Here is a 21,008-nt window from a genome sequence, read left to right as displayed (position 1 = left end):
GCATCTCCCTCCCTTCCACCCTCCCTATCCCACCCCTCTAGGTGGACACAAAGCACCAAGCTGATCTCCCTGTGCTATGCGGCTGCGTCCCAATAGCTATCTATTTTACGTTTGGTAGTGTATATATGTCCATGCCACTATCTCACTTTGTTCCAGCTTTCCCCTTTCCCTCCCTGTATTCTCAAGTCCATTCCTTAGTAGGTTTGTGTCTTTATTCCCATCTTGCCCCTAGGTTCTTCTGACCATTTTCTTTTCTTTTTTTTTTTTTTAGATTCCATATATATGTGTTAGCATATGGGATTTTTTTTTCTCTTTCTGACTTACTTCACTCTGTATGACAGACTCTAGGTCCATCCACCTCACTACAAATAACTCAGTTTCATTACTTTATATGGCTGAGTAATATTCCATTGTATATATGTGCCACATCTTCTTTATCCATTCATCTGTTGATGGACACTGAGGTTGCTTCCATGTCCTGGCTATTGTAAATAGAGCTGCAGTGAACATTGTGGTACATGACTCTTTTTGAATAATGGTTTTCTCAGGGTATATGCCCACTAGTGGGATTGCTGGGTCATATGGTAGTTCTATTTGTAGTTTTTTAAGGAACCTCCATACTGTTCTCCATAGTGGCTGTATTAATTTACATTCCCACCAACAGTGCAAGAGGGTTCCCCTTTCTCCACACCCTCTCCAGCATTTATTGTTTGTAGATTTTTTGATGCTGGCCATTCCAACTGGTGTGAGGTGATACCTCACTGTAGCTTTGATTTACATTTCCCTAATGATTAGTCATGCTGAGCATCCTTTCATGCGTTTGTTGGCAATCTGTATATTTCCTTTACAGAAATGTCTGTTTAGGTCTTCTGCCCATTTTTGGATTGGGTTGCTTGTGTTTTTGATATTTTTTTGACAATATAATAATTTTAATTCTGTTTCAGAAAAAGCTGTCACATGAATTTGGATTAGAAAACATGACAATAAGAGGCTTGGTTTTTCTGGAAATGCAAGGAAGAGAAATAATCCTTAATAGGTTCAATGATAGTTTTCTGGATCTTCCTCTTGCATCAAAAGCTATATATCTTCTTCTCCCCAAAGCATGTGCTCCAAGAGCCAACTTACTCTCTTCATCTCCCTCTAGCCAGGACAGGCTAATTCCCCTCCACCCCCACCCCTCTTCTTTCAGTCACACTGTGTGGGTGTTAAAGACCCTGGGCTGACCAATTAACAGAACTGTCCTTTAAGCCAGCAACCCACGGGCAGTGGCAACCCCAGCCCCACTCCCAGTCCCCATGGCAGAGGCCACAGAGTGGCATTGTTTCCACTGTCTTAGGAAGAAGCCAAAAGCTGACCCTCAGCACAAATCAAGGCCTAATATGGAGAGAGAATGAGGGCTCCCAGGCCCAGAGTAGGCTGCAAGCTGGGGGCAGGAAAGGGGAGTCTTTACAGTCATTCCATCTTTAGAAATAAGGAGAAAACTGGATCCTTTTCCACTACTCTGGTTCTATAAGGTACTCTTACTGCTGAGCTCCAAGGGGATCTGCAAGCACAAAAGGGTCTAAACAAATCAAGAGAGCTTTGCCCTGGCTTAAGATAAGAGTAACAAACAGGAAGATGGGTCAATGCGATAACTGGTAGGAAGATGATGCCGGGAACGTCGGCTCTTCACATGGCTGCCAGCCCTACAGAGGACAACACGGTAAGAACCAAGACAATCACTCCAGACTGGTATAGCTGGGAAATCGTCAGGCCTTTTCCTAGGTCCCACATCAAGTGTCGGATCCCATTCCAGGTATGATACGTGAGAGGGAAGACGAGTGAAAATTTGGCTGTGTGGATCAGCGCTGGCCCCAAACACAGGGACTTTACAAGTTCCAAATGAGACTCAAAGCTCCCAGGGATCAAGAGGGCTGACAAGCCAAAAAGAGAGACCCCTGCACTCAAGGCAATACCAGTGCCACGGTGGCAAATGGACATCACCATGGGAAGAGACCATCTGTAGATAGTGACATGGGGAGACAAAGGACGGTTTGAACCAGTGTTCTTATTCCAGAACCTCTCCATCTCTTCTTTGGCTGTGGTTCCCAAAGGGACAGCATTTCTGATACAGAGCAGAGGACTAAGGTGGGCACGGAGGCAATGATGGCCAACACGTCTCAAACAGAGCGCAGCCATCTTGGGTTCCGGCCTGGACGGAAGTGACGCCGACGGCCCCACCACCTCTGGGCGAGGGGAGGGCGTGTTTTTGATATTGACCCCCATGAGCTGCTTGTATATTTTGGAGACTAATCCTTTGTCAGTTGCTTCATTTGCAAATATTTTCTCCCATTCTGAGGGTTGTCTTTTCGTCTTGTTTATGGTTTCCTTTGCTGTGCAAAAGCTTTTAAGTTTCATGAGGTCCCATTTGTTTATTTTTGTTTTTATTTCCATTTCTCTAGGAGGTGGGTCAAAAAGGATCTTGCTGTGATTTATGTCATAGAGTGTTCTATCTATGTTTTCCTCTGAGAGTTTTATAGTGTCTGGCCTTACATTTAGGTCTTAAATCCACTTTGAGTTTATTTTAGTGTATGGTGTTAGGGAGTGTTCTAATTTCATTCTTTTACATGTAGATGTCCAGTTTTCCCTGCACCACTTATTGAAGAGGCTGTCTTTTCCCCATTGTATATTCTTGCCTCCTTTATCGAAGATAAGGTGATCATATGTGCATGGGTTTATCTCTGGGTTTTCTATCCTGTTCCATTGATCTATATTTCTGCTTTTGTTCCAGTACCATACTGTCTTGATTACTGTAGCTTTGTAGAATAGTCTGAAGTCAGGGAGCCTAATTCCTCCCACTCTGTTTTTCTTTCTCAAGATTACTTTGGCTATTCAGGGTCTTTTGTGTTTCCATACAAATTTTAAAAACTTTTGTTCTAGTTCTGTGAAAAATGCCAGTGATAGTTTGATAGGGATTGCATTGAATCTGTAGATTGCTTTGGGAAGTATAGTCATTTTCACAATGTTGATTCTTCCAATCCAAGAACATGGTACATCTCTCCATTTGTTTAATATCATCTTTAATTTCTTTCATCAGTGTCTTATAGTTTTCTGCATACATTTCTTTTGTCCCCTTACGTAGCTTTATTCCTAGGTATTTTATTCTTTTTGTTGCAGTGGTAAATGGGAATGTTTCCTTAATTTCTCTTTCAGATTTTTTATCATTAGTGTATAGGAATACGAGAGATTTCTGTGCATTAATTTTGTATCCTGCAACTTTACCAAATTCACTGATTAGCTCTAGTAGTTTTCTGGTAGCATCTTTAGGATTCTCTATGTATAGTATCATGTCATCTGCAAACAGTGACAGCTTTACTTATTCTTTTCTGATTTGGATTCCTTTTATTTCTTTTTCTTCTCTGATTGTTGTGGCTAAAACTTCCAAAACTGTGTTGAATAATAGTGGTGAGAGTGGGAAACCTTGTCTTCTTCCTGATCTTAGTGGAAATGGTTTCTGTTTTTCACCATTGAGGATGATATTGGCTGTGGGTTTGTCATATATGGCCTTTATAATGTTGAGGTAAGTTCACTCTATGCCTACTTTCTAGAGGGTCTTTATCATAAATAGGTGTTGAATTTTGTCAATAGCTTTTTCTGCGTCTATTGAGATGATCATAGGGTTTTTCTCCTTCAATTTGTTAACCTGGTATATCACATTGATTGATTTCTGTATGTTGAAGAATCCTTGCATTCCTGGAATAAACCCCACTTGATCATGGTGCATGGTCCTTTTAATGTGCTGTTGGATTCTGTTTGCTAGTATTTTGTTGAGGACTTTTGCATCTATGTTCATCAGTGATATTGGCCTGTAGTTTCCTTTCTTGGTGACATCTTTGTCTGGTTTTGGTATCAGGGTGATGGTGGCCTCGTACAATGAGTTTGGGAGTGTTCCTCCCTCTGCTATATTTTAGAAGAGTTTGAGAAGGATAGGTGTTAGCTCTTCTCTAAATGTTTGATAAAATTCGCCTGTGAAGCCATCTTGTACTGGACTTCTGTTTGTTGGAAGATTTTTAATCACAGTTTCAATTTCAGTGCTTTTGATTGGTGTGTTTATATTTTCTATTTCTTCCTGGTTCAGTCTTGGAAGGTTGTGCCTTTCTAAGAATTTGTCCATTTCTTCCAGGTTGTGCATTTTATTGGCATAGAGTTGCTTGTACTAATCTCTCATGATCCTTTGTATTTCTGCAGTGTCAGTTGTTACTTCTTTCTCATTTCTAATTCTGTTGATTTGAGTCTTCTCCCTTTTCTCCCTGATGAGTCTGGTTAATGGTTTATCAATTTTGTTTATCTTCTCAAAGAACAAGATTTTAGTTTTATTGATCTTTGCTATTGTTTCCTTCATTTCTTTTTCATTTATTTCTGATCTGATCTTTATGATTTCTTTCCTTCTGCTAATTTTGGGGGGGGGGGGGTTGTTTTTCCTTCTCTAATTGCTTTAAGTGTAAGGTAGGGTTGTTTATTTGAGATTATTCTTGTTTCTTGAGGTAGGACTGTATTGCTATAAACTTCCCTCGTAGAACTGCTTTTGCTGAATCTCATAGGTTTTCAGTTGTCATGTTTTCATTGTCTTTTTTTTTCTAGGTATATTTTGATTTCCTCTTTGATTTCTTCAGTGATCTCTTGGTTATTTAGTGGCATATTTTTTAGCCTCCATGTGTTTGTATTTTTTACAGTTTTTTTAAATTTAATTAAGTTATTTATTTCTGGCTGCATTGCATCTTCATTGCTGCACGCGGACTTTTCTCTAGTTGCGGTGGGCGGGGACTACTGTTTGTTGCAGTGCGTGGGCTTCTCACTGTGGTGGCTTCTCTTGTTGTGGAGCATGGGTTCTAGGTGCGCAGGCTTCAGTAGTTGTGGCTCGCAGGCTCTGGAGCGCAGGCGCAGTAGTTGTGGTGCACGGGCTTAGTTGTGCCACAGCATGTGGGGTTTTCCCCGATCAGTGCTTGAACCTGTGTCTCCTTCATTGGCAGGTGGATTCTCAACCACTGTGCCACCAGGGAAGCCTGTTTTTTACAGTTTTCCTATAATTGATATCTAGTCTCATAGCGTTGTGGTCGGAAAAGATCCTTGATATGATGTCAATTTTCTTAACTTTACCAAGGCTTGATCTGTGACCCAAGATACGATCTATCCTGGAGAATGTTCCATGAGCACTTGAGAATAAAGTGTATTTTGTTGTTTTTGGTTGGAATGTCCTATAAATATCAATTAAGTCCATCTTGTTTAACGTATCGTTTAAAACTTGTGTTTCCTTATGTATTTTCATTTTGGATGATCTGTCCATTGGTGAAAGTGTGGTGTTAAAAATCCCCTACAATGGGCTTCCCGGGTGGTGCAGTGGTTGAGAATCTGCCTGCCAATGCAGGGGACACGGGTTCGAGCCCTGGTCTGGGAAGATGCCACATGCCGCGGAGCAGCTAGCCCCGTGAGCCACAATTACTGAGCCTGCATGTCTGGAGCCTGTGCTCCACAACAAGAGAGGCCGCGATAGTGAGAGGCCCGCGCACCGCGATGAGGCGTGGCCCCCACTTGTCACAACTAGAGAAAGCCCTCACACAGAAACGAAGACCCAACACAGCCATAAATAAATAAATAAATAAATTTTTTAAAATCCCCTACTATGATTGTGTTACTGTCAATTTCCCCTCTTATGGCTGTTATCATTTGCCTTATGTATTGAGGTGCTCCTCTGTTGGGTACAAAAATATTCACAATTGATTTATCTTCTTCTTGGATTGATCCCTTGATCATTATGTAGTATCCTTGTCTCTTGTAATAGTTTTTATTTTAAAGTCTATTTTGTCTGATATGAGGTTGCTACTCCAGCTTTCTTTAGATTTCCATTTGCATGGAATATCTTATTCCATTCTTCACTTTCAGTCTGTATGTGTCCCTATGTCTGAAGTGGGTCTCTTGGAGACAGCATACATATATATCTTGTTTTTGTATACATTCAGCCAGTCTGTGTCTTTTGGTTGGGGCATTTAATCATTTACATTCAAGGTTATTATCAATATGTATGTTCCTATTACCATTTTCTTAATTGTTTGGGGTTTGCTTTTGTGGGTCTTTTTCTTCTCTTGTGCTTCCTGCCTATAGAAGTTCCTTTAGGATTTGTTGTAAAGCTGGTTTGGTGGTGCTGAATTCTCTTAGCTTTTGCTTGTCTGTAAAGGTTTTAATTTCTCCACTGAATCTGAAAGAGATCCTTGCTCAACCAAGAGTAATCTTGGTTGTAGGTTTTTCCCTTTCATCACTTTAAATATATCCTGCCACTCCCTCCTGGCTTGCAGAGTTTCTGCTGAAAGATCAGCTGTTAACCTTATGGGGATTTCCTTGTATGTTATTTGTTGCTTTTCCCTTGCTTCTTTTAATATTTTTTCTTTGTATTTAATTTGTGAAAATTTGATTAATATGTGTGTGGGTATGTTTCTCCTTGGATTTATCCTGTATGGGACTCTCTGCACTTCCTGGACTTGACTGACTACTTCTTTTCCCATATTAGGTAAGTTTTCAACTATAATCTCTTCAAATATTTTCTCAGTCCCTTTCTTTTTCTCTTCTTCTGGGGCCCCTCTAATTCAAATGTTGGTGCATTAAATGTTGTCCCAGAGGTCTCTGTGACTGTCCTCAACTCTTTTCATTCTTTTTTCTTTATTCTGCTCTGAGTAGTTATTTCCACTAGTTTATCTTCCAGGTCTATCTACCCGTTCTTCTGCCTCAGTTATTCTGCTATTGATTCCTTCTAGAGAATTTTTAATTTCATTTATTGTGTTGTTCATCATTGTTTGTTTGCTCTTTAGTTCTTCTAGGTCCTTGTTAAACGTTTCTTGTATTTTCTCCATTCTATTTCCAAGATTTTGTATCATCTTTACTATCATTACTCTGAATTCTTTTCCAGGTAGACTGCCTATTTCCTCTTCATTTGTTTGGTCTGGTGGGTTTTTACCTTGCTCCTTAATCTGCTGCATATTTCTCTGTCTTCTCATTTTGCTTAATTTACTGTGCTGGGTTCTCCTTTTCACAGGCTTCATGTTCTTAATCCCGTTGTTTTTGGTGTCTGCCCCCAGTGGGTAAGGTTGGTTCGGTGGCTTGTGTAGGCTTCCTGGTGGACTGATGCCTGTTTTCTGATGGATGAGGATGGATTTTGTCTTTCTGGTGGGCAGGACCATGTCTAGTGGTGTGTTTTGGGTTGTCTGCAAACTTATTATGATTTTAGGCAGCCTCTCTGCTAATGGGTGGGTTGTGTTCCTGTCTTGCTAGTTGTTTGGCATGGGGTGTCCAGCACTATAGCTTGCTGGTCATTGAGTGGAGCTGGGTCTTAGCGTTGAGACTGAGATCTCTGGGAGAGCTCTCACTGATTGATATTACGTGGAGCCAGGAGGTCTCTTGTGGCCCAGTGTCCTGAACTTGGCTCTCCCACCTCAGAGGCTCAGGCCTGACAGCCAGCTGGAGCACCAAGCTAGTGTTGGAGGGTCTTCTGCAGAGGTTGGGGCTGGTTGTGGCTCACTGCAGGGACAAGGACACTGGCAGCAGAAGTTCTGGGAAGTACTCCTTGGCATGAGGCCTCCCGGAGCCCACAAGTAGCCTCAAGAAAGGGCCTGTAGCTTCCAGTGCTGGATCACCTCAGGCCAAACAACCCTGTACTTTATATATATATGTATATATTCCCTCCTGCCAGGACATATCCCAGACCTATTGAATCTCAATCCCCAATGAATAGTCTAGGAATTTTTTTTTTTAATCCCAGGAGAGTCTAACAATAAACCAGGTTTAGAAACAAGTATGGAGAAAGGAACATGGGATTTGGAAGTGGACAGACCTGAGTTTGAATCCCAGAATCAGCACTTTCTAGCTCTGCAAACTTGCACAACTCATTAACCCCTGTGAAACAGAGAATCACCATAATTATACACAGGGTTCACATGGGGATTGAATGACATATTGTGAGCGTGGCATGATGGACGGCAGTGGCTGCAAAGGCATATGGGCCTAATCACCAGACAGAACCAAATCTTGAACCAAGTCCAGGGGACGGCACAAACACTTCCTTGTTCTCTCCTCACCCTGAAATCCCCCTCAGTCATTGCTGAGTCTTCCTCACATAGGTTCCCGCATATCCTTTCCTCTTGGTCTCCCTCCCCCTTCCTTTTCTTCTCCATTCTTTCAGGGTTCTGACTTGATCAGTGGCTGCTTCCTGTGCCAGCAGGTGTCATTTACCCTGCATCTTTAGGTTCTGCAGAGTTGAGAGACAGGACAACAAACAAGCCTCTTTCTAGCTAGTATTAATTACCTCTCATTACCTCATTGCTAAGTTATTATGTTAAAAAAAATCCCTCACTTCCTCACCTGAGGTGAGACCGGGACAGAGAACCACTTCCTTCCACAAATGCAAATGGCCTGGCACATCTAACACAGAGGTGAGTTTTTGCCACTTTGTCTCTCCTTCCCATCTCCACATCCTTTACCTTTCTTTCCTTCCTTGCCAGCTCAGCTTTGGGCTGCTCTACCAGAAAGGGCTGCTGGTTGTTCTCCCTAGAACAGCTCAGGCCCAGCCCAGGGACCAGGAAATTGTTCTACAGGGAAGGAGCAGGAGGCCCCAGTCATGCTCCCCCTTATGAGTGCTGGATGCTCGGCAGCCATTTTCCATGGTCTCTTCCTCTCTTTTCACTCTGGTCATCTTGAAGAACAAACTGGCTTCCAGGCCTACCCCTTGATAAGGCAACCAATCAGACTACAATGGAAAATACTTTCAAAATATATTAGGATTTGCTTTTAGTGTTGGACTAAGGTGGATGTGGTGCTTACACTGGTTTCTGTGGCATGGTGTCCTCCTGGTTTTCCTCCTACTTCTGAAGCAATCGTTCCTCCATCTCCTTGGCCAGCCCATCCCCATCCACCAGCTCTCAGTGTTGGAATATCCTTGACTCTGCTCTTCTCACTCTGGACCTCATTCATCCTATGGTTTCAGTTATTCTCTACCCAGGGATGATTCCCAAGCATGCATCTTCAGCACAGACCTCCCCTCTACATTCCACCCAAACGTGGCCCTTTTCCAGGATTCCCCACCTCAGCAAATGACAGCACTATCCATCCCTTGTATCTGGATGTCATTTGGACATGTCACTCTCCTTCAATAACCATCACGAATCTTGCTTGGTCTGTTCTAAACATTTGTAGAGCCCATCAATTTCCCCCCCCCATGAGCCCCCAGCCCATCATCTTTGTCTTCCTAAGTGCTCACCTACATCCACAATTGCTCTTCTTCAGTATAGTTCCCACACTGCAGCTCGAGTGATCATTTTTTTAAGTAAATGTAGTCATGTCCCTACTCAGCTGAACATGTGTTGATGGCTGCCTGCTCCTCTTAAGAAGACAACGTCTTCATGATGCCCCATCAGGCCCTTCATGAGCTGGCCCCTGCCTACCTCTCCAGTCCCATGTGAGCCACTCTTCCTCTCACTCTTAACTGCAGCTAACTGACTTCTTATAGTTCCTTCAAGAGATCATGCTCTCTCCTGCCTTGGGGCTATTGCCCATGTGATTCCCTCTGCCTGGAGCTCCTGAATCCCTGAAAACTCCCAAACTTACAACTGCTGCTAAAAAATTACTTCCTCGGGAAACTTTCTTGGACTGCCTCCTGACCCCTCTGTCCCTTGAATTAGTTTTCTAGGGCTGTGGTAACAGAGTATAATAACTGTGTGACTTAAAACAATAGAAATGTATCATCTCACAGTTCTAGAAGCTACAAGTCCAAAATTAAGGTGTGTTCAGGGGTGGTTCCTTCTGGGGGCTACGTGGAAGAATCTGTCCCATGCCTGTCTCTTAGCTTCTGGTGGTTTGTTGACAATCTTTGACATTCCTGGACATGTGAAAGCATCACCCCAATTGCTGCCTTTATCTTCATGTGGTATTCTCCCTGTGTGCATGGCTGCATCCAAACTTCCCTTTTTTATAAAGATACCAGACACATTGGATTGAGGGTCCACCCTATTCCAGTATGACTTCATCTTAACTAATTATATCTGCAAGGACCCTATTTCCCAATAAGGTCGCACTCTGAGGTACTGGGGGGAGGTGGTTTAGGGCTTCAACATATGAATTTGGGGGGAACATAATCCAATTCATAAAACCCCTCATTCCCAAGGTGGAGTCCTCCCATTATATCTTGTCATAGTCCTACCCTGCAGATTTTTTCTTCAAAGCCTCAATCGCAGTTTGTAATTATTCATCGAATAATCACACAAGCAACAGTGTACTTGTTTCCCCATAGATCGTAAGCCCCAGGAGGGACCATGCCCATTTTTGTTGAGCATTGCATCCCAATGCCTGGCCGGTAGCAGTCATTCAATAAGTAATCACTGAGTGAACAAATAAATTCAGGTCCCTGATTGCATGTCAATGTGAAGAGACCAGCCCTTGTCTCCCAAGCCTACTCAGTAACTTCCTAGTGCTCCAAATTAAGTCATCTAAGACAGGTAGAGCTGGCGGCAAATCACTAGTTCATCAACTGGTGCCTAGTCTTAGTGACCGCTTGAAACTTCAGCATCACCTCCCCAATAAAGCCAAGGCCCTGCTGGAAAAATCCATGTCTAAGATTTGTTAGCACAGTGCACTTTGTCAATGTGCCTCATAAGCACCAGTGAGGAGCACCTCTGAGGAGGCTGAGGGAGCTTCTCTGGAGAGCTTAAAAATAGGTTACTTCCCTAAGGACCAGAATAGTTTAGCTGGGTGGTTAAGGGATAAATAAAGTAAAGGAGCTTCCTGGCGCCTCTTTCATCTCTAATATTCTAAGACCCTTGTTGTTTGATAACTGTGGACATAGTCCCTCAATGCAGACAGAAAATGATTCTTAATCCTTTAACTCTATGACCAATATTTAGATCAATGAGTCACTGGCAACAGTGCAAGAGAACACTGAAGAACCCAGATAGGTCAAAAAGCCTTTCACACAGATACAGCTGTAATCCTGTAGAAACTGCCTTCCCTGTGTGCTCTCATGAATATGTGCAGAGTGTTAAGATAGTTTAATATCTGGCTTTTATGTTTCATCATCTCATGGCATGAGGAATGCTGAATACTCTAAATGTTGGACTTCCAGAAGCTTGAACCCATTGACCTGCCACAAGTAATTACTTCTGAAAGGCTCCTGAGCCAGCAAGAATTTGGGAGGACTCACAAAGCCAAGGTGAGCGGCAGCAAAACCTGGAGGGGGTGGGTAACTCGGATGCTGGCCATCCTTTTCCTGTACTCCCCACACAGAAGACCTCAAAGGCAAAGAGAGCTATTAAGTCATTCAGAGCTAGAACTTTCCAAAGCTATCCATTCTCTTCTGGGCCTGCTTCCAACTGGCGATTACTCTTGCCTCTCAGCTGAACTCTGAGCCCTTGTCTGCTGCCTGGTGAAAACAGGGAGATGTAGATGAGAGAGAGAAATTTTATTTGGAAATTGGTGATTCTAGAAGTGTTCGAATTTGTGAACTTTCCTCCCCTGATTCATTTCAGAGTCATCTAGATGCTGCCATCCACAGATGACTGAGTTGATAAAAGATGTCCAGGTACTTTTAGATCCTCAAGGCCATGTTTGTGATACTGACAGTGCCCATAGAGATGGGCCCCTCCCTGAGGCTCATATAGCCACCACAGTCCATGTCCACAGGGCAACAGAACAGGGATCACTGAACACATTTGGCTGCATGTCCCTTCCCCTTCCTGGCCACAGCAAGTGATGAATGAGGGTATATTCACCCTTGGCTGCCCCATTAACTGTTCACATTGTCTCACTGGAGTTTATGATACACCAGGGGAGATCACCCAAGTCACAAATAATCAATTTAAAATCCTTCCTAAACTGCAGTGTACTAGGGCTTATAGTGGAATATGGGAGTAAACCCTACAGAAATAGGTTGGCCCCCCTCTAGTTTCATAGCCAGACAATTACTCAATGACAGAAGAAGCAGGGAGAGAGAAGCAGGTCTCATCAAACCAGAACACATTTCTGGGAAGATAGTTAAAGCAGCTGTTGACATGGAAAGTGATATCTTGTCAAAATGAGATATGGTAACATATTTCCATTCAAGGTTTGCAAAACTCTACAGGGACCTTAAAAATGATATGATACACATGGCAAATTGCCACTTCATTCACTGATAGCTTCACTAAGAACTGGTCAGGAAGCTGCAATGGTCCATCTCTGACATCACAAGAGATCTCTGTGGATTATGACTGATGATTAAGATCTCACTCTGTTCCAAAAAGGATTTCAAGTTGTGATTGCAGAGTCAGAAACTAATTACTCCATGCTAACGAGTGCGTCATCTTTCATAGCAGGAATTGGAAAAGAAGATGCAAACTCTAATGTATCCTTCTGGGAAAAGACAATATTTACATAAGATGCAAATGCTGGAAATGAACCGTAAAAGACAAGAGGTAAATATGAGAAGAAGAGGGTCATATTTACCAAATGTACTCTACATAATCACCGCCCTGGCACATGAATATAGTTAAGCATTCATCTCCAGTCTTTGCCTAGCATTTTAAAGTTAGTCATTGGAGACGAAGTTTCAACTACTGGGGTTGAGAAGAAGCAGGAAGATCCCTTCTGCTACCAATTCTGTTGAGTCTTTCCTCTGTTTTCCATCCTCTCAAGGATGTATCCATGTCTCAAGTCTCCCTTTTTTTAACTGTTGCTTCTATGACATTCTGGCTCCAGCAGGAAAATGAGGTTAATTTTTCTTGGTTTAGTAAAAAGGAAGAGGGTGGTGAATTGGTCTGTATTTTGATACCTAGGCATCTCTCTATAATTTAAGCCATAGAATCATTTTATAAGCAAGATCTCTTGTAACAAACCCCTTCACACTAATGTCTCCTGTAAATGTCATAACCCAAATTCCTCACTCTAGTGAATAAGCCTGAAGTCCCTGTCTTCTGCAAATCCAAATATATCATCTAGCCTATGGTGAAATGGTTTTACAAAGGTCCTCACTATTTTGAGATTATAGGCATGCTCCCCTTTCTCCTAACAAACCTGCACGTGAAGAAAGTTTCCATACCTTCTAACAGGAAAAAAGAGAACCGTGTTCTATTTAGGGGACCACAGATGTCTACAGATAAGCACACCATTTGCAAAGCACCTGATCTGTTGACCTACTCTGGTGAAAGTAGCTTGAGGAGAGAATACTAACTGTTTATAGCTGATCAATTTCAGTCCCAAGTGGAATTGAAGACAAGTCTTCACAAGGAGGCAAGAACTAATAAGCAGAAACAGAGGGACCATAAAGTCAAGAAAATCCTTCAAAGCATCCCAAGAAATGATGACAGTGACTTTCTAACCTTGTTGCCTGATGAAACCTTGAACAGAAGTCCAGGTAAGGCACACAATTTTTTTAGTAAAATATTTCAAGCATTTTAAAAACTTCATCAGATAAACTTCTGATGTGGAGTGGGGAAGGACAGAGCTGCCCTTGGGTTCCTGTTGATATTTTACTCCTGGAATATAATATCATGTAGTTTTGGATGGCCGGGAAGAAAAGGCAGAAGCTTCAGCACTGTGGTGAGATGACTCTTTTTAGAAATGTACTGTACTTTACATGCATGATTGCAATCCTTGCACCATCCCTATGAGGAGAAAAGGCAAAAGGGCCTCATCTTGTGGTTAAAGAGAGTGAAGCACGTGGAGATACATTAAACAGCAAACTGGTATCTGCCGCTTTGGTGCCACATGCAAACACTCTCTCCCCACCCACGCGTTCCCCTGCAGCCCTCTTCGGCTCACTCAGAATGTCTAAAACTGAATCCAGCATCACTGCCCTCTCCAGGCTTGCTCATGCTGCCTCTACTATCTCAGTGGGTGTGGCCTCCCTGTTCTCTGTTGCTCTGCCGGACACCTAGCACCTTTCCAGCCCCGCTGCCCCCTCTCCTAGCAGATGGTCAGTCACAAAGTCCTGCTGGTGTCACCTAGCGCTGAAAGCTTCCCCCCTCTCCCATTCCCCACACCACCCTCAGGTCAGCATGTCACCCCAGGGCTATTGCTACAGCCTCCTGATGGAGATCCTCCCTCAGATCCTACCCTCCTTTCATCAATCCTCCACTTTGGTAGTCCTCAGTAGGGTCCCCAGACCACCAGCATTAACTGAGAACTAGTCAGGGCTCCAACCAGAGTGACTGAATCAGAAACTGTAGGGATGGGGCCCAGCAATCTGAGTTTAACAACCCCTCACCCCCCATGGTCCCAATGCTCCTAAAGTTGAAGAAACACTGCTCTACTTGGTAATCAAAGCATTGCCCACAGACCAGCATCATCTGTATCACCTGGGAGTTGATTAGAAATACAGAATTTCAGGCCCCATCCCAGATCTACTGAATCAAGACCTGAATTTTATCAAACTCCCAAGATGATTCTCAAGCATAATAAAGTTCTAGAAGCACTGCGCTAATACCAGAATAATCTTATGAAATGCAAATCTGACCATATCACTCTCCTGCTGAAAAAAAAAAAAATCCTTCAGTGAGTCTCCTTGAGCCTGAGGACAAGGTATAACTCCTTGCCCTCTAAGCCTTCAGGATCTACCCTCTCCCTACCTTCCTGGCTTCATCTCCTGCTATGATCACTCCCAGCCCACACACTGCAGTCAGGCCAGGTTGCTCAGGGGCCTCAGATGGCTCTGTGATTTCCAACAGACATTTTGCTCATAAACTCTGTGTTGTGTCGCCCCATCAATTAGCGTCCCATTAAGTTTTCCCTGTCTGTACTCCCCCAGAGCAAACCCACCACTGCAAATGCATGGTATTGTTCACATACAGAACTTACTGCGCTGTGGGTCAATCCCCCATTAGCAAGACTGACCACTTAGAGATCTACAGAAATGCTGGCCATGTCTCTGGAGGTCTTGAGTTTCTAAGATGCAAAGTTACCAGCTGAAAGAGACACTGCCCCAGCTCAGAGGAACGAGATGCTTAATCAATAAGTTAATTAAATAAGAAAAGGCTGAATAAATGAAAAATCTACTTGGGACATCTATTTAACCTATACCCCCACATCCCAGAATGAAATATGCTGTGTAGTCACATAGAAAAACAACTTTTACCATTTAAAAAATATTGGCAAAACCACCAAGAAAGGTGCCTCAGTTAAAATTAGACACTTAGAGTCATTGCTTGAGATTAGGCCAAAAAAACCCTAACATTTGGAAGATGCTCCAGATCTGGAGAGGCCAGGGGAGACTGAGGCACATGGAGAAGGGGGTTCTCCTCTGCTCTCCTGATACTTTTTAAAGCTGTTTCATTTAGTTCCAGCTAAGGCTTCTTGAGTGCTTACTCTAAGCCAGGCACCGTGGTCCACCCTTAACATGAATTATCGCATTTAAGCTTCACACCTATAAGACAGGAGTTACTATTAGCCCCCATGTGACAGAGCCAGGATTCAAGGCCGGGTCTTTCTGATTCCAAAGGGTGTACTCCCACCCACCCCCTCATATAGCCTCATCAGGACTCCAGCGACTCAGAGCTGTGTCCAGGAAAACCTTGGGAAAGTCTGCAAATGTAGAGATTATGACTCCTCCAATTTCTCTCTCAAGAGAAGGTTTCCCTCTGCAAAGCCTTATAGACCTCACCACTCTGTAGGCATATGCTCAAGCAATGGTTCCTTTTTACATATTCCCAAGTAGCATCTTTGATTTCCTTCTTTGTCTTCTAAAAGCAGTTCACTTTGCTTTCTCCTAAAAATGAAACGTCGCTAAGATCATAGACTTCCATGAGCATTCTGCTAGTTGGGTTCTGGTAATTAAGGTTCCTCTGTACCCGGTCCCTCTTATTTAAGGCTCTATTTGTCCATTTTTATTCCCTCTTTTGGAAGGTAGGATGAGAGTTTCAGCTCTCTTGTGAGATAAAAATCAGTCTTTGTTTCTTGCTGCCTCTTTAAAATGAAATCACACATGCCTTACATATATGTTATAGATATTTACATAGTAAATTACATATATCTGTGTAATACATGATAATGTATAACTTACACAAAGTGAACATTGCTCTTTTAGGTATACAATTCTATGAGTTTTAACAAGTTAATGTGGCTCCTACACTTCCCAGAAGCCATATGAGTCTAGTGAGTAGAAAAAGCACTGGACTTGGAATCAAAGTCCTTTATTTGAGCCCTGACACTACATTCACTAATTGTAAGCTCCATGGGAGCTAGGATCTTTTCTTGTTCCTAGAACAGTGCCTGGTACATAGCTGCTCAATAGTACCGCTATTAGAATAGAATTAGAATAATAGAAGCCCGAATAGTACCACTAAGAGTAGCCACTCAATAAATATTAGCTGGGCTTCCCTGGTGGCGCAGTGGTTGAGAGTCCGCCTGCCGATGCAGGGGACATGGGTTTGTGCCCTGGTCCGGGAAGATCCCACATGCCATGGAGCAGCTGGGCCCGTGAGCCATGGCCGCTGAGCCTGCACGTCCAGAGCCTGTGCTCCGCAACGGGAGAGGCCACAACAGTGAGAGGCCCGCGTACCGCAAATAAATAAATAAATAAATAAATATTAGCTATGTATTTGTTCATATAGCTTTATTCTACAGAGAGATTATAGCTAACTTCCAGTTGTCTAACCTCTTTGAACCTCAGTTTCCACATCTATAAAATGGGAATAAAGCATTGTGTCTACCATGTAGAGTTTATATAAAATTCAAATGATGCATGTAAAAGCTCATGTAAAATGTAAAGTATCATATGGATAGGGACAAAACTGAAGAAATATGGAACTGATGTCTTATAGTGAAAATAACTACCTGCTTCAGGGGAAGTGTCACTCCATATACATCATTTGAATGTCACCTTCACAACTCTGTTCTTATCTGGTCACTTGTACTATTATTTACTTAGTATTTTCCTTTAAGGTATCTTGCTTTGTTTTATTTTTATAATTTAGCCTTGCCTGTGAATTACCTGTGACATTATGGGTTCGATATAGTGGTAATACATTTTTCTAAAACACGTATTATAAAATACATAGCCATCAAACATTTTTAATGGTTGGTATGATCCTTGTACTACCTAAAATCAATCCCTATTTTTCCCACACTGGCCTCTGTTTCTTTCCTCTCTCCCCAAATTAATTTTGAAGTAGGATACACTTTCCTCTACTCTGCTCACCCAAAACACATTTAGGTTTTAAAGGTTGTGTTTTTCTTGTTTTCTTTTTTCTTTAAGTCTAGCAACCATAAAAAATCAAACAGAGATTTATCAAAATGTAACAAGTAATAAGACATCTAGCTCAGAAGTTCTCAGACTTTAATGCTTAGTATACAAAACTTTGTATATAGTGCTTTGTGAGTGACTTAAGGGATTTTCAAGGATAAAACTGAACATGTGACTTTTGCCTCACATACTAACTTTAGAGTCGAAATATCATAACACCAAGAGCGTAGTGAGAGTCAAGCTATTGCTAATATTACATTAGATCCCACCATTAACAAATGGTCTCTTCCTGTTTCAAAGCTCCTGCCTCTAGTCTGCAGAAAATCCCTATTCTCAGTCTGAGTGATGCTTCTAATAGTTCTTGGCTCATGTGTAGAGCAGAGATGATTGACACGCTCTGGCCCCAGTGAATGAAGTCCTTCCCAGGTCCCAGTTACCAATACTTCCCGCCTGCCAAAATTTTCTGATGGCTCACTTGTTCATTCCTTTACTTATTTACTCTTTCAACAGATACTGAACTGAGTAGATGTGGTACTTACAAAATAGCACACACAATGAACAAAGGAAAGTCCAATGAGAGTATAACTGAGAGACCTAATAATCTGAGGAGTTGGACAGTTTCTGTGAGGAAGTGATATTTAAATTGAGACAGGAAGTAGCTGCATGAAGGGAGCGGGTGAGCACGTGAGCGTAAGGAACAGAGTCCTGGGACATCCTAAACTGTTATTGATAAGAGCATGTGCAAAAGCCCTTGAGTGGGAAGGAGCCTGACAGATTCCAGACACCAGATGGAGAAGAGACATTGAGATAGAGAATGATTGGAGATGGCTCTGGAGGCACAGTCAGGGACCAGGGCACACAGGGTCTCATAAATCATGTCAAATAAAGACTTTGAACTCTATCTTAAGATCAATGGGAAGCCACTGAAAGAGCAAGTAAGTGAACTATTGGGTTTATATTTTAAATATTACTCTGTCTGAACTGTGGAGCATGGATGGGAGAGGAATGCACGAGGATGTGGGGAGACAGGTGAGAAGTACATAGCAGTAGTGCAAGAGAGAGGTGGCATCTGGACCAGCAGAGAAGGGTGACACAGAGGAGGGAGAGAAGGAGCCAGATATAAGATATTTAGGAGAGAGAATTGGCAGAACCTGGTGATGAATTACACATGGGTACGTGGAGAGAGTGAGGTGGTCAGGAGGATTCTTGGGTTTCTCCTGAAGAACTAGGCAGATGATGGAACAAAGTTACGACCAAGTGCTGGACTAGGGTAACTGGGAGAAGAGGCAGGTTTAAGACAGAAAAAGAAGGTGGAGCTGACATATTGCCAGGAGACATCAAAGAGGAGGTGTCCAGTTGTACAAAAAATGTATCAGAGCTCAGGAGACAGATTAGGGCTGCAGGATAAATTAACTATAGTTTTCTGTCGGGGCTGTGTAAATAGATAATGCTAGTAAGTACAGTAACATTCAAGGGGAGAGCAGGGTAGCCCCTCAGTGAGGCAGAAAGGGAACTCGTGAGTCACAAGGCATGAATCCTCACGTTGAAATGCTTGATATTCTTTTGTAACCATATGCAAATTCAGATATCAAGGGCTTAAATAAAATATGCCTTAAGATTTGATAAACAGCTATCATGAAAACAACATCCATAAAGTTACAGCAGATTCCGCCAGACTGAGGGGAAAATCTGGACTTTGACCCAGGATGATTTTCCAAGCTTGAAAATGGTCGTTAAGATTTTGTTTTCTTAAAAGTCACCTTCCTTGCATAAAGCCGTGTTGTTCTGAAGTGCATTCTAAAAGGACACTGGGTACTACTTAAATAAAAAGCTAAAGTAAAGACATACATGCACAAAATCCCACACCAAAAAATAAATTAAATCTCTTCCAAAAAAAAAAAAAGAAGGTAAAATAAGTGCCTGACCCTTTGAGCTCCCTAGTTCTGTAGATCTGGCATCTGTGTCTCTGAAAAGCTCCATAGGTGATTCTGCTAAGAAAGGCAGAGCTAACGTGAAGGTTAAGAAAAGTGTATAGTATGTGCCTAGCATGTAGTAGATGTTCAATAAGTAGCTCCACGCAACATCACCTGTGCGATATTCTTGCCAAAACCACTTAACCTTAATTTAATCACAAGGAAACAATCAGAGAAGCCCGAATTTAGGGCCATTCTACCAAACAATTGACCTGGATGCTTTAAAATGTCAGTGTTAGGGAAAAAAAGAAGATAATGAAGGTGGAGGAGGAAAAGAGCCAATGAGAGCGTTGGGGAGGGGGAGAGAAAGAGAGACGAAGGAGAAGAAGAAGGGGGATATGGGAGGGGAATAGGAGGGGAGGGGAGGGGAAGGCGAAGAAGAGAGGGAGAGAAGGAAGGAAGGAAGGAAGGGGAAGAGAAGAAAGAAGAAAAAGATAAGAGAGTGTTCTTGAATTAAAGGAGACTAAGAGACAAGAAAATAAAATGCAACACATATTCCTAGATTGGATCCTGGATCTAAAAAATAAAACACAAACAGACAAACAAAAAGCCGTTATAAAGGGCATTACTGGGACAACCATGGATATTTGAATACAGACCGTATATTAGAAAACAATGTTGTCTCACTGTCATATATCTTAAGTGTAATAATTGTATTGTGGTTACATAGGAAAATTGCCCTTGTCCTTAGGAGACTTGTGGTGATGTATTTTGGGAGGAAGTGACTGCAACTAATTCTCAAATGGTTCAGCTGAAGAAAAGCGTGTGTGTGTGTGTACATATATGTATAAAACAATACTGTGACAAAATGTTCATGAATTAGGGTATACAAGTGTGTACTGTGCCATTCTTGTGACTTTCAGAAGATTAAAAAGTTTTTTAAATAGCAAGGAAAGCATTTTTAATGCTTACAGAAATACCAGTTGAAATTCTTTATGTGTGTGTGTGTGTGTGTGGGTATTTTTTTTTTAAAGAACACGAAGTAGATTATTTTGTGTTCCTAAAAACCTAAGCACTTAAACAAATACACCATTGTCAGGGGAAAAAATAAATTAAATGAACTTCTAATTCTTTGTAGAAAACACACAGAATGCAGAATTTCTGGAACATCAAGCAAGTAATGACTATTGTGCCCAGAAAATTGGCAAATTGGAAACATGGCTCCGTGAACAAGAGGCTCGTGGACAGCTTCTCTGGGACAGTTCCAGCTCTGACTCAGATGAGTTGGGGAAAGACGAGAAGAAACCACGAGCACTGGTGAGGACCAGGACAGAGAGAATTCCACTTTTTGACGAGTTTTTTGATCAAGAACAATAATACTATTCACTAACCTAGAAACTGAGTGCATTGAAAGCTTACCTTCCTTTAAAAATTCTCCAAGGTAGTATATGAATTATTTTGAGGACACCAATTCACTTTCTTTTCATTTTGAAATCCTAAGATTAAACATGTGAGATATATTGTTAATTATACTACATAACTAACTGCCTCAAAACTTAAGCGCTTAAATAACAGCCACTTATTGTCCAACTTTTCTGTGGGTTGCTGGGCTCAGTTGGGTGGTTCTTCTGCTGGTCTCTTTTGAAGTTTTTCATGCTGTTGAAGCCAGGTGGCAGCTAGGACTAGAGTCCTCTGGAGGCTCAACAAGGACACTGAGACAGCTGGACCTCACCCCCTCTCTGTATCATCCCAGAGCCTCCTCATGTGGATTCCCCAAGTGCTCTCTCCTGCAGGGTAGTGAATTTGCTTTTATGTCAGCCCAGGGGTCCCCAAAGCAAACGTTCCCAGAGGAGGAAAAGCTGCCCATC

At 42.2% G+C, this 21,008-nt stretch overlaps 2 protein-coding genes across 2 annotated transcripts in view; one reads left to right on the top strand and one right to left on the bottom strand.

Moving 5' to 3' along the window:
* Positions 1 to 20,517, top strand: part of CCDC198 (coiled-coil domain containing 198) — a gene marked incomplete at both ends in the record, with an annotated part of 32,362 nt that extends 11,845 nt beyond the window's left edge. The window contains 4 exons of the mRNA XM_081228289.1: positions 11,138 to 11,224; positions 12,363 to 12,464; positions 13,243 to 13,402; positions 20,279 to 20,517. Of these exons, the coding sequence (XP_081084415.1) occupies positions 11,138 to 11,224; positions 12,363 to 12,464; positions 13,243 to 13,402; positions 20,279 to 20,517 (588 nt within the window). The remainder of the gene's footprint in view (positions 1 to 11,137; positions 11,225 to 12,362; positions 12,465 to 13,242; positions 13,403 to 20,278) is intronic.
* LOC308614204 (succinate dehydrogenase cytochrome b560 subunit, mitochondrial-like) lies at positions 1,323 to 2,202 on the bottom strand. Its single transcript, XM_081228421.1, has one exon. It carries the CDS (start codon positions 2,176 to 2,178, stop codon positions 1,669 to 1,671), a length of 510 nt encoding a protein of 169 aa, XP_081084547.1. The 5' UTR covers positions 2,179 to 2,202; the 3' UTR covers positions 1,323 to 1,668.
* Positions 20,518 to 21,008: the final 491 nt, after the last annotated feature.

The sequence above is a fragment of the Mesoplodon bidens genome, assembly GCF_964165515.1.
Source record: "Mesoplodon bidens genome assembly, chromosome: 3".
Taxonomy (NCBI): Eukaryota; Metazoa; Chordata; class Mammalia; order Artiodactyla; family Ziphiidae; genus Mesoplodon; species Mesoplodon bidens.
The sequence above is the reverse complement of the archived record's forward strand: the minus strand, read 5'-3'. Positions and strand labels throughout refer to the sequence as shown.

Excerpts from the sequence above, each read along its gene's own strand:
- LOC308614204 (XM_081228421.1), bottom strand. The coding sequence starts at position 2,178 with ATGGCTGCGCTCTGTTTGAGACGTGTTGGCCATCATTGCCTCCGTGCC.